The sequence below is a fragment of the Doryrhamphus excisus genome, chromosome 1 (genome assembly GCF_030265055.1).
Source record: "Doryrhamphus excisus isolate RoL2022-K1 chromosome 1, RoL_Dexc_1.0, whole genome shotgun sequence".
NCBI lineage: Eukaryota > Metazoa > Chordata > Actinopteri > Syngnathiformes > Syngnathidae > Doryrhamphus > Doryrhamphus excisus.
Window position 1 is genome coordinate 25818086 of NC_080466.1, and position 14975 is coordinate 25833060.

At 49.7% G+C, this 14975-nt stretch overlaps 2 protein-coding genes across 6 annotated transcripts in view; both read left to right on the forward strand.

Annotated features, from left to right (window-relative positions):
• The window catches only part of hivep2a (HIVEP zinc finger 2a), a 47558-nt gene extending 38136 nt beyond the window's left edge, over positions 1-9422 (forward strand). For all 4 annotated transcript variants that reach the window (XM_058067066.1, XM_058067058.1, XM_058067081.1 and 1 more), the window contains 11 exons: positions 54-317; positions 389-557; positions 628-706; positions 764-2378; positions 2461-2618; positions 4287-4462; positions 4564-4665; positions 4743-5556; positions 5677-5785; positions 6653-6742; positions 6837-9422. In XM_058067066.1, the coding sequence (XP_057923049.1) occupies positions 54-317; positions 389-557; positions 628-706; positions 764-2378; positions 2461-2618; positions 4287-4462; positions 4564-4665; positions 4743-5556; positions 5677-5785; positions 6653-6742; positions 6837-7415 (4155 nt within the window). In that variant the 3' untranslated portion in view covers positions 7416-9422. The remainder of the gene's footprint in view (positions 1-53; positions 318-388; positions 558-627; positions 707-763; positions 2379-2460; positions 2619-4286; positions 4463-4563; positions 4666-4742; positions 5557-5676; positions 5786-6652; positions 6743-6836) is intronic.
• A 970-nt stretch (positions 9423-10392) lies between these two features.
• Positions 10393-14038, forward strand: rnaseh1 (ribonuclease H1). 2 transcript variants are annotated; one of them, XM_058074506.1, is made up of 9 exons: positions 10393-10467; positions 10809-10919; positions 11174-11298; positions 11398-11568; positions 11665-11764; positions 11840-11898; positions 11982-12062; positions 12286-12410; positions 13655-14038. In XM_058074506.1, exons 2-9 carry the CDS (start codon positions 10855-10857, stop codon positions 13748-13750), a joined length of 822 nt encoding a protein of 273 aa, XP_057930489.1. In that variant the 5' UTR covers positions 10393-10467; positions 10809-10854; the 3' UTR covers positions 13751-14038. The 2 variants fall into 2 exon arrangements, with proteins under 2 accessions (XP_057930489.1, XP_057930479.1); XM_058074496.1 differs by having other exon boundaries at positions 10420-10919; positions 13655-14037.
• The last annotated feature ends 937 nt before the right edge of the window (positions 14039-14975 follow it).

The window sequence follows — 14975 nt, forward strand, 5'->3', positions numbered from 1 at the left end:
TGCTTCGCTTTCTCATGTTGATATCTCAAATGTGTGATATTTGTGCGATTTAGACCCAGGAGGACTCCGCCGCGGGTGGAGGAGGCAAAGCATCCGAGTTCCTGACGGTGCCCGGCAGTGGTCATTCCAGCCACCAGCAGCAGAGGGAGATGAGGAGGTCCTCGTCGGAACAGACGCCATACTCACTTCCGTCTGACTTGCCGGAAATGCGTAGCAAGTCCTTCGATTATGGAAGCTTGTCGTCTTCCAGACAGGGAGAGCTCTACGCCAGCGGTTCCGCCATGAAGGAGCGCCGTCGTGGGTGTCTTGTCCGCCAGGTAGACATGATTTCACTTGTCATTTTTGACTTTTGCTCTGAGATTTAAAAACATTCCTGGAACTCATACAGGCTTCACTGAGTGTGTACGCCGAGGCAGCCGCCCAGGAACCAGGAGGGTCTGAGCTGTCAATCAAACAAGAGAGCGTGGAGCACGGGGTGTGGCCTGGCCCGACGGGACCGTCACATAGCATTAGCGATATAGCCGGCAGAACCAAGAGACTCGGCAACACTGTTGGTGGTGAGTTTGTTAACAAACCCGAAGAAGACTTGTCGTCCTATTGTTGTCCTGATGACTCCCCTGTCTTCAGTCGTAGGAGCTCACCAGCAGCACGTTCTCCAGCAGAGCATCAGTGAGGACAGCCTGCAGGACGAGCCTCACTATGCCAGGTCGGTCTTAGGCTGCCAATTGAATTCTGCCTTTACTTATGATTTTTTTTGTGTTAGGTCACAGCAATATCGCCTCCAGGCTCAGGGCTCATCATCTGAAGGAGAACATCTAGTTCACGAGGTCATGAACAAGGAAGTAGTCCAGCAGCAGGTCCTGTCCTGCCAACAGTCCGCTCTGTTCTGGAGTCAAGAGACCAGTCAGACATCCAGACAGCAGCTGACCCTCCAGGCCCAGCAGCAACTCCAGAAACTCCACATCCGATCACCGAGCAGCCTACCCGGACCCACGACACACCACAGACCACATGACGGACAACCAGAACCTTCTTCAATATTTCATCACCAAAACCTGGCCTCTCTCTCGTGCAAGCACTCCCTGCCCACCTCCAACACTACCCCCATGCCACTACAGCAGATCCAGCCCATCTTCGCCACCCAGAACCCGGGCCCCCACGCCTCCCAGCCTGGTCTGCTGGTTCCTGTGCGGATCCAAACCCACGTGCCATCTTTTGGTAGTGTGATGTATACCAGCGTTAGCCAGCTCATAGCACACGATCAGAGGCTCAGCTTAGTTGGACGGAGCAACATCAGTGACATGTCCCCTCAAGGTGGCGCTGTGGGCGCCGGTCAGTCGCCTGAAGGTCTGGGACGAGGTCCAAGCAGAGCAGGTTTCAATCTATCACACTTCCTAGGTCAGACAGATGGAACGGTGCTGCGCTCCCCACACTGGAAGTCTCCAGATTCCGGTCCCAATACGGGAATTCCTCTGTCGCTAACATCAGGTACCATAACCACCACTGAGGCCTCGGGGTCCGGCATGGGGGGCAGCAAGAGGATGCTGTCTCCTGCCAGCTCTTTGGAGCTCTTCTTCGAGACCAAGCAGCAGAAAAGGGTGAAAGAGGAGAGAATGTTTGGGCAGATGCTGAAGGAGATGAGCGCTGTTGAGCTGAGTGGAACCGACGGCAGCAGCAAGTCCGAGCAGAGGCAGACTGGAGACGACTGTGAGAGGATGTCTTCTTCTCCGCCGCTGGGTGACTTCCCTGCTCCCAACAAGATCGCCATTCCTGTCCGTTCTTCTGCACCCCACCAGCCTGACGTACCCCGCCCAGAGAGCTTCACGCCTCCTCTCCAGATTGTCACCGACTCTTCTCCTGCTTCATACTGCCCAAACTCCCCTGAAGAGCTTGACATGGACCAGTCCCACCTCAGCCCCCAGTCCATGATCTCCTCCAACGACGCCGAAGTCGCTGACGCCTCCAAGCCGCCCGCAGCCAGTCAAGTCCCAACAAGCGTGCTGCTTCAGTTGGCAGTCAGCCAAAATCCAGGACCGCCGAGAGCGGCGGGACAGACTCTGCTGCTGGCCGACGTGACCGATGTCCAGCAGTTCTTACAGTTCCCGAGCCTGCGCAACCTCTGCCGGGTCAGCTGGTGCTTCCTGAACTACACCAAGCCCAACAGTCGTCAAGCTGCCTCGCAGAGCTCCATCTACAGCTCTTGGTGTGTGAGCTCCTACAACCCCAACCCGCTCAACCTGAGGACCAAGGCTGCGCTGGCCCTGCTCAGGTCCAAACAGAAGACCGACACCAACCTCCTGTACACCACAGCCGACATGGCGCCGCCCAGCTCGGGGAAGCTGGTGTCCTCGGTCGCCTGGAAACTGCGCTTTGATCAGGTATGCTCCACGAGCGCATGGAAGAAGGTCCACGGTCATTGAGATGTTTGACGCTAAGACACACTTCTTGTTCTCGTGGCAGCTAAAGCCAGAGCTGATGCCCGTCGATGTCAGACATTTTGGAAGGAAGATGAAGGGCGTGGCCTCGTGGGAGCGGTCCAAGGAGGAGCATGCGGACAAGGACGTCGCCATCAAGCGAACTGCCACCGAACCGACACGCATCAAAATCTTCGAAGGCGGGTACGTCCAACACACAAACATTTCACGAGTCTCTTTCCTTTTTTTCACTGCTTGAGATTTCACTAAAAACAACACCGCCGACTCGTGGGAACTCCTTTGAGTGGAAAGTAAGACTTTTACAACCTTTTCTTTGCGGGTCTGTTAAATCCATCGAAGACACAAAAGACTCGCATCTTATTGTATTGGCAGCTGTCTCGCCATCGTCTTTTCCTCACTTGTGTCCCGTGACAGTCGAGCACGGAACGTTGAAACTTTAAGCTTAAGGTTGAAACCTCTGCCGAGTTAGCTGCTGGCTAAAACTAATCAGCTGCTGCAGCGCTAGCGTGTTTGCTAGCTGTCACGTTGACCAAACAGGAAGCACTTTTTGAGGAGCTTAATGGCGTCTTCAAAGTCCTGTCTGATGTCACCATGACTCAAGTCCACATCTGTCCTTTACGACTTACGTCCCCCACACGGGAAAAAGACCGACATGGACTTTAAATACAAACGTGAACACTCATTGGAGCGTCACAGATGATTCCTGTGTTTTTATTGCTGAGTACATCACACGGCGGCCATTAAACAGAATTATGAAACAAATATGTGAAGAAGGTCTCCTTTGTCCCTCAAGGACAGCAATAAGACGACAAGAAGACTTAAAAATTTAGGTCAAACGCTTCCCTCATGGAGGAAGTGAGTATTGGTCGGAACCTTGGTCCTCCACGTCCCAGGAAAGTGTCACCACCGTGATGCGGGCATCCAAGACGAGCCATCCTTCATGTCCTGAGTGGACGCAGCTGTGCACACATTCCACCCATCACGTCTTCCAAAGACAACCTTGTCCTGACACTCGTCCACACACCTTGGACGCCGCAGGCTCGTTACCTGCCGGCCGGACAGAAAGAGGCTCTGTGAGTCAGCTTCCGAATGGAGCCAAGAGGAACCGGTTTGAGCTTTCTGGATGTTCTCCAGCGTTCCACACTTACCAGAACCGGACGCTCATTTCCTGCCATGACACGCGTCCCACTGCCAGTGACCTTTCCATGAGAACTTTCATCTGCGCACTGACATCTTGGATTAAATCAGGATTATATCCTTGGAAAGTCTGGGAATTTTGTGCCTAATATGCCGATAGAAGCTCTGTCTCTGTAAGAAAGGAAGAAGAAGACCTTCTGCTGCCGGGAGCCAGTTGAGGTGGCGCGGGCATTACGTACGGACGCCCGTGGACGGCTCCCCGGTGAGCTGCTCCGGGCAAACCCAGCCGGGAGGAGGCCCCGGGGCAGACCTAGGACACGCTGGAGGGATTGTGTCTCAAAGCCAGCCTGGGAACGCCTCAGTGGCCGAAGACCAGGAAGTCTGGACTTCCCGGTTAAGACACAGCCCACATATGGGATTCCAGAAAAAACAGGACTTTGGGGAGTACAGAAAATAGACACACTGAGTTGTGTTAATTAATGATCTTTGATCACGGATTGGTTATGAGAAAATGATGGAGGATGTCTCCTACACTGACATCATCAGAGGTGTCCAAACTTGGATGTGACTGCTTTTTTTCATATTTATGCATCTTTCAGTACAATAATGACTTTATTCCCATAATAGCATAACATGTTTCTAACATATTTTTACAATGTGCCGCGGGCAAGTAAATGGCACGCCCCTGACTGACATACTGTGCTTGACGTCCAGGTTCAAGTCCAACGAGGACTACGTTTACGTGCGCGGGCGAGGTCGAGGGAAGTACATCTGCGAGGAATGCGGCATCCGCTGCAAGAAGCCCAGCATGCTGAAGAAACACATCAGGACACACACCGACGTGCGACCTTACGTCTGCAAGTTCTGCAACTTTGCCTTCAAGACCAAAGGTGGGGCTTACTTCTGCCTTATGAGCTGTTATTCACCATACATGACCCTTGAAACAGATACTGAAGTGTGTGTGTGTGTGTGTGTTTGTGTGTGTGTGCAGGAAACCTGACCAAGCACATGAAGTCTAAAGCGCATCTGAAGAAGTGTCTGGAGTTAGGCGTGTCCATGTCCTCCGTGGAGGACGTGGAGACAGACGACGCAGGTACAAAGCGTCCCGAAGGGACCGCCACATCTACACCGGGATGATGGCTCGGCTAAAAGACACTTTTTGTCTTCCAGACGTGGGTGAGGAAGGTCGGAGGTCGTCAGACAAGATGGCGGAGCACCAGTTCTCAGACGTGGACGACTCCGAAGGCGGCGAGGACGATGGCGATGACGACGAAGACGATGAGGACGATGACTACGACGGGGACTCCACCCCCAAGACGTGCTCGCGCTCCACCAGCCCGCAGCCTTACGGCCTGCCCTCCCTGTCAATCACAGCTGTGGCAGCGTCCCAGCCGTCGCCGCCCCTCCCGCCGCATTCCGACCCCCTGGTCCACAAGCCGCCGCTGTTCAGCTACTTCACCACCGTGCCGAGCATTCACATCACGTCCCAGCGGGCAGAGCATGGGCGGGGTCAAGAGGAGCACCAGCGAGGGATGCTGGCCGGTAGGATGCTGGCTCCGCCCTCCTCATCTATGGACGAAGACCTCCCCGTCCCCTCTCTGGATTTCCCCTCACCGTCCTCTCATCTGTCCTCCCCCGGGCTGGACTACCCCACCTGTCCTTCCCCCATCTCCCCCTCCGCCTCCCCCTCACCTCGCCAGTACCTGTCGCCACATCACGACCTCTCGCCGATGCCAGGGAGACTGTCGCCACGGCGGGACGCCTCCCCTCTGCGCCACGTCTCCCCCAAGAGGGACGCGGTGGGATATCGACGGGAGCTGTCCCCCAGAAGGGGGCACCTGTCGCTGCTCTCGCCCCTCCCTTGCCCCACGTCTCCCGGTGGGAGGGACTACAAGCGTGAGCTGTCTCCACGAGGACGCCACAAGGGCATGATCAGACCGCATTCTCCCCGACGGGCGCTCCAGCAGCACCTCCACCACCAAAGGTGAGACGTTCACGTCCGTGTTTACGTTGGTTCTGCTACCCCCCAGTGGTGGAGTCGAGTAGATTCCGGTATAGAACGTTCTAGATGTTCTAAGAGTCCTGACTGGTGTGTTGCTTGCAGCCAGCAGAGTGGAGCACGAGGCCTGAGGTCGGCTCAGCTCGCCGGGCTGCTGAGTCAGACGGAGCTCGGACCTCGAGGACGCCGCCGGGTCGGCGCTGATGTGGACACGGTGAGTTGGGATGGCTACATAGCATACTCGCGTCAGTACACTTCAGCAAGTGTACTGAGTACACTTAGGTCCCGAGTGTTGACAATGTAGTGCCGGCCCACTTTTATGACTTTTTCATACACTTACCGGAAATAACCTTTCTTCTTCTGCTACTCCTTGGCCGCCATTATTTCAATTAATCCCTCCCCTTCTGCTACAAAGATGGCGACTACTGGGGCCTTCTGGGTGCAATATGTGTGTATTATGTGTGTATTATGTGTGTATTATGTGTGTATTATGTGTGTATTATGTGTGTATTATGTGTGTATTATGTGTGTATTATGTGTGTATTATGTGTGTATATATGACCTTATGTGCTTAGGAGACTTAAGTGTAAGAACACAGGAGTGCTAATTCAGACAACCAAAGCATGTCAGGGTAATATGTGAATGATCCGACACTTATAGTCGGCTCTTTGACCTGGATGGATCGGTGTCATGTTTCCTTGATGTTATGTTAAAAATAATTCGAGATGTTCAAATTATACCCACAATCACTTGAGATGGGTCTTTGTTTTTGTGTTGAGCATAGAAATGAATCCACGTTTTTGACGTATTTTGGTAAGAAATCAGTTTAGGTATCAAAAACATCAATGCAGCCATTTGGGAGAGGAGAGCCAGCTCTGTTGAACCAAGAGCCGACATTGCCACCACTGCTGCCAACTAATCTCTTTGCTTTGCTTTGAAAGGTTTCAGCACTCTGGCGCCCTCAGCAGGCCGCTCCGTGTAAAATCAGGATTCCAGTTTGAATGGAAGACCAGAGGGGTCACTCTATCTAGGGCTCAAACGATGCTCATTCTATGTTTTCTCCTCCCGTTGTTGATCTCAGGAGTCGCAACAGAGTGGTAACCGCGGTAACCAGTCCAGTCCGCCCCATCAGGGATTGTTCAGTCATCTTCCTCTCCATTCTCAACTCCAGGTAATTTGGACGTACTCTTACTTATTGTGTCTTTAAAGTACACGAAAACAAGAGTAGTGTTTCTCACTATGATATCGTCTTACATTCCCACCAGGTGCGTTCGCCATATCCAATGATTCCCATCGGAGGGATCCAGATGGTCCACGCCATGCCCACGTCTGTCAGCACCCCTCTGGACCAGCAGGGGGCGCAGCAGGCCACACCCCGCCTCCCGCTCCACGAGGGAGAAACATCAGAGGACGTCCAAAGCGGCGAGGCCACCTGCCCTCCTTTCACCTCCTCTGTTGACGGAGGAAGACGAGGAGGAGGCGAGGGGTCATCAGGTGCGCCTTCACCCGCCTTGATGGAGGGCGGAGTCGTGAGGGAGCGTGAGCAGGAAGCCAGCGTCCACACGTGCACCAAAGCCATCGCCTCGCTTCGGATCGACCCGGAGGAGCACACCGAGAGACGGCGAGGCGGCAGAGAGGAGGATGGCGCCTCCGCGCCCTCGCCCGCCCTCCCGGGACAACATCGGCGCACGCCGCCCACCTCCGCGTCCCCGCCCTCTACTCTGGTTCAGCACTTTAGCGGCCGCGGGCCTCCACACGCCTCAAGCCCCGCCTCCCCGCATTGCCCCTCCCCTTCCCCTGATGCCGGGTCAGAAAGCACAATCAGAAGCAAAGACGTGTCATAGACGTGTCGTAGACGTGTCGTAGACGTGTCGTAGACGTGCAACGTAACGAGCAAACACAACATTTGCACAACACACGCGCGTGTTGTTTTATTTAAAGACACTCAACAGGATGTGTGTGTGTTGGGCGGGGGGGGGCAGTAAAGTGGTACTTTCAAAATAATAATATTAATAATCATGTACATGTGTGCCTTTGATTTGTGCTTATATTCTTATAAGCAGTCAATTAGCCCCGCCCCCTCCCTCTTTTTTTCAACGGACGTGAAGTGATGAATATAAATATTACATACGGTTGCACTAAATCATATTTTTATATGAGGGACATTAGAAAAAAACACACGGCTCTTTTTGTGTACAGCAGCAATTCAATAATACTATTTATTATTATTATGTTTGATAAACTGTACATTTCTTTTCTTAAATGTCGTGGATGCCTTTTTCTATGTCGACGCATGTTTTTGCTATTAGGATGATGATATGTACACACTGTCATATACTGTATGTTGCTTTATATGTCACACTTCCGGTATTTAGCAAAACACTTAATATATACTGTAAATATTGTTGATGATAACGCTCCTCGGCATTAAAATGCTCAGCATGCTTAACCCCGCCCCTCCCTGCTAGGCCCCGCCCCCATCCAGCTACTTTTCCTCACGTCTTGTACAAAGGCATCAAAACATTCCAGGTCGTGTTCACGTGCCAGGATGCCCCCAAACCCTCACCCACGCACCCCACTCCTACCCCCCCCCCCCCCCCAGCGACGTAGCATAGCTGTCGCCACGGCAACAAATCCGTCCACACTTTTTATGTCTCTTATATATATATAAAAAAAACTTTGACTTTTCACGTGTCAAACTCCAATTCTAGCATGTTGTGTACAATAAAATACTCCTTACGTTGTCCTTACATCTACAAACTCCATCTTTTCATACATACATGGTATATACATACATACATACTGTATAGCTTACATACAGTACATAAATACATACATGATATGTACATGTGTTCATACGTGGTGTAAACATGACACGTGCACACATACATGATCCATACATGGCAGATGATGTGATTGGCTGGTTTTGTAGAAGAAGTAGCCAGTCTTTGGTGCCAACATTCACGCCTCCTGGACATTCCCCCCCGTGGCAAGGCAGTCTTTAGCCAGCAGGGGGCGCACTTGTCTCACAAACCATCGGGAGCACGAAGGGGGAGGAGTCGTGGGCGGAGTCGGGCAGGTTGCAATGTGATTGACTGTATTGCGTATCGGTGTGTGTTTCATGTGTTTAACCTCTTCTTGTTTTTCTCCTACGACGGCGTGTTAGGGCTACACTGGGAAAAAATCGGGAAAAAGTCATTCATTTTACCACTTTAGTCTCGTAAATTTGGGACTTTATTTTCATAACATTATGATTTTTTTCTCATAAATTTTCAATGTTATTCTCATAAATTTACGACTTTATTTGTCACGTTACGGCTTTTTTCTCGTAAAAGTATAACTTTATTCTCTTAAATTTAGGACATTATTTTCTCAACATTACAGACTTTTTTCTCTTGTGAATTTACAACTTTATTCTCCTTAATTTAGGGTTTTTTTCTCATAAGTTTCAGACTTTATTATTGTAATATTATCACTTTTTTTCATACATTTTTTTAACACCTTTGTTGTAAATTTGCGAGTTTTTTCGCTTACCACTTTTGATCTCATTAATTCACAACTTTATTCTGGAAACCGCAGCTTTTTTTTCAGTGTGGCCCTAAAACTCCTTCATATTCTCCTAAGTCCGCGCCAGGTCTAGGGCGTGCGACGTCAAAGCACAAGTCAATGTCGTAAATAAAGTGTAAACAATTAGCATTAGCATTAGCATTGTACAGCCATGACCACGAGCAAACCGGGCTAAGTGTTGTGATGTGGAATTATAACAATAATATCATGTATGATGATGACCCGACAAGGAATGACACTGCAAACATGGATTGTTGTTTTCAAAATAAATATCAACAACCGAAGGCGTCCGTGTCAGTCAACTTTGACCTTTAACCCCGCTCTCTTGGAAGGAGTGTGTCTTTTATTTGTCTTGACACAAGTGGGTCTTTATTGTGTCCTCATAAGATGATCAAGTGAGTTATTTTGGTTCTGATGAATGCTTTCATCTCCACAAGCGTGCATGCACTCACACACACACACACACACACACACACATCCCTGACTGTGTGTGTGTGTGTTCTATAAGTGCATGTGTATCCTTATCCTCGAGTGCACTCTTGTTGACCCGAAACGTTGTCGTGAATGTGAAAATGAAGCCTTCACGGCAAGCAGAGAGTTTTGGCCGCAGTGCTTCCTGTCTGCATTTGGGCATGGCGACGCTGTCATTTGGGAGAAAGTGGGAATGAATGTTTTCTTTTTCTCATTCCTGGAAGAGCTTCAAGAAAAATAAATAAAATCCACTGAGTCATGGAGAAGATGAGGTAGAAAGAAATGACCCAAGGCTTTGGATGAAAAACATGAGGTGTCGTGTAACGAGACAAACGACTTCAACAGCTGGACAACTGCTGACTGACTTGATTTCTTTCTGCACTTTGGGGCTGGAATTACATGGAAAACAGGTGTACATCGGGAATCATCCACGTGTGTGTGTGTGTGTGTGTGTGTGTGTGTGTGTGTGTGTGACTTTGACTGTGACATGCATCATGCATCACACCTAAATATATGTAATATATTCACTTTTTTCCACAGAACTAAAAGCAATGACGTCATGACACCATCCAGTCCTGCTCACAGCCACTAGAGGGCATATTTACATCTTAACTACGGGTTGCTATGATATGCTGTTAATGTTATTATACTGAATTGATGTATTTGTAATTTCATTTCATTGACATCATCGCTCAGAATCGAATGAATGTTTTTAATATGTCGTTTTCTCTCTCCTACTTGCCGCTGCACCGATACTAATATACTACAATGCTGAAGTGAGGCCTCCTGGCCACCAGGTGGCGGTACATCAGCGACACGTTGGTGAACGCGGACACTGACGAAGACGGATAAGTTCAGGTTATGGCTTTCTTGTGACTTTGGCCAAATAGTTTTTTTCTTTTTCTCCTAACTGACGCGTCTTCACACTCGGGTTCAAAAAGACGTTCGATGCCAGTACTCTGTTTGTCGTCAGAGTTTAAAATGATTACGTTCCTTTAGCTCGAGTTCTTCCAAGCACGTTAGCTAGCTAGCATTAGCTTTGCTCGTCATCAGCTGTTAGCCACACCGGGTTGCCATGTTTTGTTCCACGGACGCCTAAACCACACGGCGTCTGTGGGGGTTTATTAGCGTCCACATCAGGATGGCGCCCGTGTGGGTGCTTTGCTGAGTGTCATGCTGAGATTAGCTCGTCTTTTTAGGGCGGTGACGTTAGCAAGAAAGGTCTGCAGCAGCGTTGAAGAAGACATGGCTAAAGGGAAGTTTTTCTACGCGGTGAGGAAAGGACTCAAACCTGGCGTCTATCACTCCTGGTGAGACTTTAGTGTTATTTTTTAACTCGGTGAGATAACACGCCGTACTCCGTTCAGATATTCTTCATTTTAACTATTTTTATTGATGAAGTAAAGAACACACCAATAAAATGTTTCTTTACGACCTGATTGCCAACTTCGTATTCTTTTGTTGAGTTCGGCGCACTTAAATGTATTGTAATGTCATTAATATGTTTTGTTATGTTATGTTTTTATCGTCCTTGTGGTTCATGATAATGTTCTTTGCCATGCAGGGGCGAATGTAAAGCCCAGGTGGACAAATTCCCATCTGCTGCTTTTAAGAAGTTTGCATCTGAGAAGGAAGCCTGGGAGTTTGTTCGAGGAGTGGAACCTTCCAAAGCTCCGCAGGCCACCAAAGGTTTGTTTACACTTAAAATGACTTGCCTGGTGCATGTCTCTGCAAGGAGACAACACAACCATTTCTGAGGTCCGTCTATCACGCTTCCTCTTCTTTTAGCCGTGGAGTCAGACCTCTGTCCGCTTCCGAAGAGAGGACCCGAGCCTTTGGAGTACATCCCGCTTGGGAAGAAGAGAAGTCGCGTAGAAGTAGAGGAGGTGGTCCCGTCCAAACGGGTCAAAGAGACAGACTGTGCTTCTTCGGGCAGCACAGATGGATTCACATACATGGGTAACACTTGGATGCCAGCTGGGATACGTGTCGGTCGTCTCCAGCCTTTGCAGTGGTCAAACCCGAGCGTGGTACAACTTGTCACCTCTGCCGCAGGCGACGCAGTGGTCGTGTACACGGACGGCTGCTGCACGTCCAACGGGAAGCGCGGCGCTCGAGGCGGCATCGGCGTCTACTGGGGCCCCCGGCACCCTCTGTGAGGAAACACTGCACACGTGCACACGGACACGCAACGATGGAGGCTTACATGTCTGACTAACGTCTCCCGCAGGAATGTTGCTGAGCGGCTGCAGGGACGACAAACCAATCAGTGTGCGGAAATACAGGCAAGTATGGTTTAAATGCCGATTAGTGCGTCAACAAGGTTTTTTATCTGATGTCATTCTTTGTGTGTGTGTGTGTGGACCAGGCAGCCTGCAAAGCGCTGCAACAAGCCAAAGAACATAAGATCAAGAAGCTGGTGGTCTACACGGACAGCAAGTTCACAATCAACGGTGACGTTTGATGATGCGTGCTTCCTGTTTATCCAATCCCAAAGTTCTCAATCAGACGTAGTGCTCCTAAACAACACTTCATATGTAGTACTAGTTATAGTAGTTTTGTAGTAAACCCGCCGTACCCGGTTTAACGATCTGTCCAGGCCTCGACTGAGGTCAGATGGCGTCTCCATGGCTGCTGAAGGTTCTTGTGACGTTCCTTCTCCTCCTTCTCCTACAGGCGTCACCAAGTGGGTGAAGAACTGGAAGCTGAACGGATGGAGGCTCAAGGACGGCGGTCCCGTCATCAACAAAGATGACTTTGAGAAGCTGGACCGCCTCAACCAGGAGCTGCAGGTGGTCTGGGTACGTTTGTGACCAACACATGACGGGCTTACAGTAGAACCTTCACAATGCTACAATGTGGAGTTCAAGTTCATTTTTTATTGTTAGTATGTGTTAACATGTGGGGACTGATGGAAGTACTTAAAAAGCATGGCATCTCCTATCACCTGTATGCGGACGACTGCCAGCTGTACTTGCCACTCGCAAAAAATGACCATCCCCCCCTGACACCCCTTCTCGAGTGCTTAAGGGATGTCAAGGCTTGGCTGGCCCACAACTTTTTAATACTTAACGAGGAGAAGACCGAAGCTATCCTCCTCAACTATAAAGGCCCCCCTATAGACTTCGGCCCCCTCCAAAACAGCATTCGTCCCTCAGCCACCAGCCTTGGCGTCATAATAGACAGTGATTTTAAACTCGACAAACAAATTAATGCAGTTATAAAATCTTGTTTTTATCATCTTCGGCTTTTATCTAAAATTAAATCTTTTTTATCTTTGCAACACTTTGAGCAAGTCATGCACGCTTTTATTTCATCACGTCTGGACTACTTTAATGCACTTTACTCTGGAATTAGCCAAAAGTCTCTCTCCCGCTTACAGTTAGTCCAGAACTCTGCGGCACGGCTTTTAACAGGAACCAAAAAGGGGGAGCACATCACCCCAATTCTGGCCTCCCTGCATTGATTGCCTGTTGGTTTTAGGACTGATTTTAAGATTTTATTGTTTGTTTTTAAGGCGTTGAATGGGCTGGCACCCAAATACATCTCGGTCCTCATCCAAATTTACTCTCCAGCGCGGTCACTGAGGTCCGAGGGCCAGCTCCAACTTGTGGTGCCTAAGACGAGACTTAAGACCAGGGGGGACCGAGCCTTTTCTGTGGTTGGCCCCAAGCTATGGAACTCTCTCCCCTCCTAAGTAAAAAAGGCCCCCAACATTGAAAGCTTTAAATCTCGTCTTAAAAGCCACTTTTATTCTCTAGCTTTTAACTCGGAGTGAGTCGTATGGTCCTGTGTCTTTTAGTTCTTTGTTTTTATTGTAATTTGTTTTATTTTTTATACTTTTATTGGTTTGTTTCTTGTTTTTAATATTTTAATATCTATTTTACTATTTTATTTCTTAAATGATCTTTTAGTTTTGGATTATTACTTTTTAATTTTACTAGTCTGTGCAGCACTTTGGAAATTCTGTTTATAAAATGTGCTATATAAATAAAGTGGATTGGATTGGATTGACGATGACGCGCATGTCCTCCTCTTCCTCCAGATGCACATCCCAGGCCATGCGGGCTACATCGGCAACGAAGAGGCTGACCGATTGTCGAGAGAAGGAGCTGCTAAGTCCGCAGGCAACTTGAACTGAGAGCCGCTTTTCTCGTTATTCCTTTTTCTTCTGCTGTTTTAGATCGTTGGCGACACTGGATGTCCTTGTTCTCTGTTTACTTTTTATTTGTTTATAAAGTTATCGGCTGCCTCTTCCTCTGTTTGTGATACAGCGTGGAGATCATTCATGCAAAATGTTCTTTCTGTTGATTGAACAAGGTCACATGACTCTTTGAGTCCTGGATGACGGACTACTTTGTGTCAGCGCTGCCGCGGTGCCATTAGTTGTATTCAATACTTTAATAAAGAAGGTTTAGCTTTAAAGTGACTTTTTTCCAAATAGCTGCTAATGAAAGTAGCATGTAATGGCGCGTCTCGTCCACCGAGGGGCGCCAATGAAGCACAGCCGCTCATGTAGGACACTTGTCATCTCTGGCCTCACTTCCTTGCCGCCTTCCTCCCTTTCCTTCTCCCTTTCCTCCCGCATTCCACACTTTGTGTTGATGGAAACTAACTTCTTCCTTCGCTAGCTTGGCAGTCAGGTCCAGCGTTTCCACCTCGCCGTCTTCCTCGCAGCGAGCGCGGGGTCGGGCGATGTGGCTGCAGGCAGCCCAGACTGAGGGGGGTAGAGGTCAGGGGTCAGTCGTGGGCATCCAGCTGAGCCTCGTTTGCAACGTTCCTCCTCTCGCTGGCATCGCAACACCGTGGCCCTGCTGGAGGGGAGGAAGACGGAGAAAAGTGGAGGAAGTCGACAAATATCCGACTTTTTTTCAGCCGCGTGTTCTGCTGAGGTCGGCGCACCCTGAGACTGCTCTGACAGGCAGCGAGCGCCGCTGGCGGAATGTCCTCAGCCCTCGTGGCCACGAAGAAAACTTTGAGATGGACCAGCGGAGCTCAGTCAGTCTGCTGTCAGAGGTCACGTCCACAAGGTCGCGGCTACGCAGGAGACATCCCACCAGGGTCATTTGTCAAGGTCACCGCAGGACACGACTCACATGACACAAGCATACCATCTTTGTTCACCGCTTGGCCCAAAACTTGTCTCAGGTTCTTCCTTTGAGCACGAGGTGAAAGTAGGAGGCATCGGCATGTGATGTCTGTTTCCATGGCAACATCCCCACTTCCTCCCAAGCGTCACATGACGAGGGTTCTTCTTTCCGGGACTTTCCCGGCGCATTCCGTGCTGGAATGGCAACGTAGAAGATGACCCTTAAGGAGGAAGATGAAGCCGCTGCTCGGTGAGGTCAGTGAACGCACCGCCAGCT

Excerpts from the sequence above, each read along its gene's own strand:
- rnaseh1 (XM_058074496.1), top strand. The coding sequence starts at position 10,783 with ATGCTGAGATTAGCTCGTCTTTTTAGGGCGGTGACGTTAGCAAGAAAG. Across the intron at positions 11,299-11,397 it reads AGCTCCGCAGGCCACCAAAG|CCGTGGAGTCAGACCTCTGT; the intron begins GTTTGTTTACAC and ends CTCTTCTTTTAG. Across the intron at positions 12,411-13,654 it reads AGGAGCTGCAGGTGGTCTGG|ATGCACATCCCAGGCCATGC; the intron begins GTACGTTTGTGA and ends CTCTTCCTCCAG.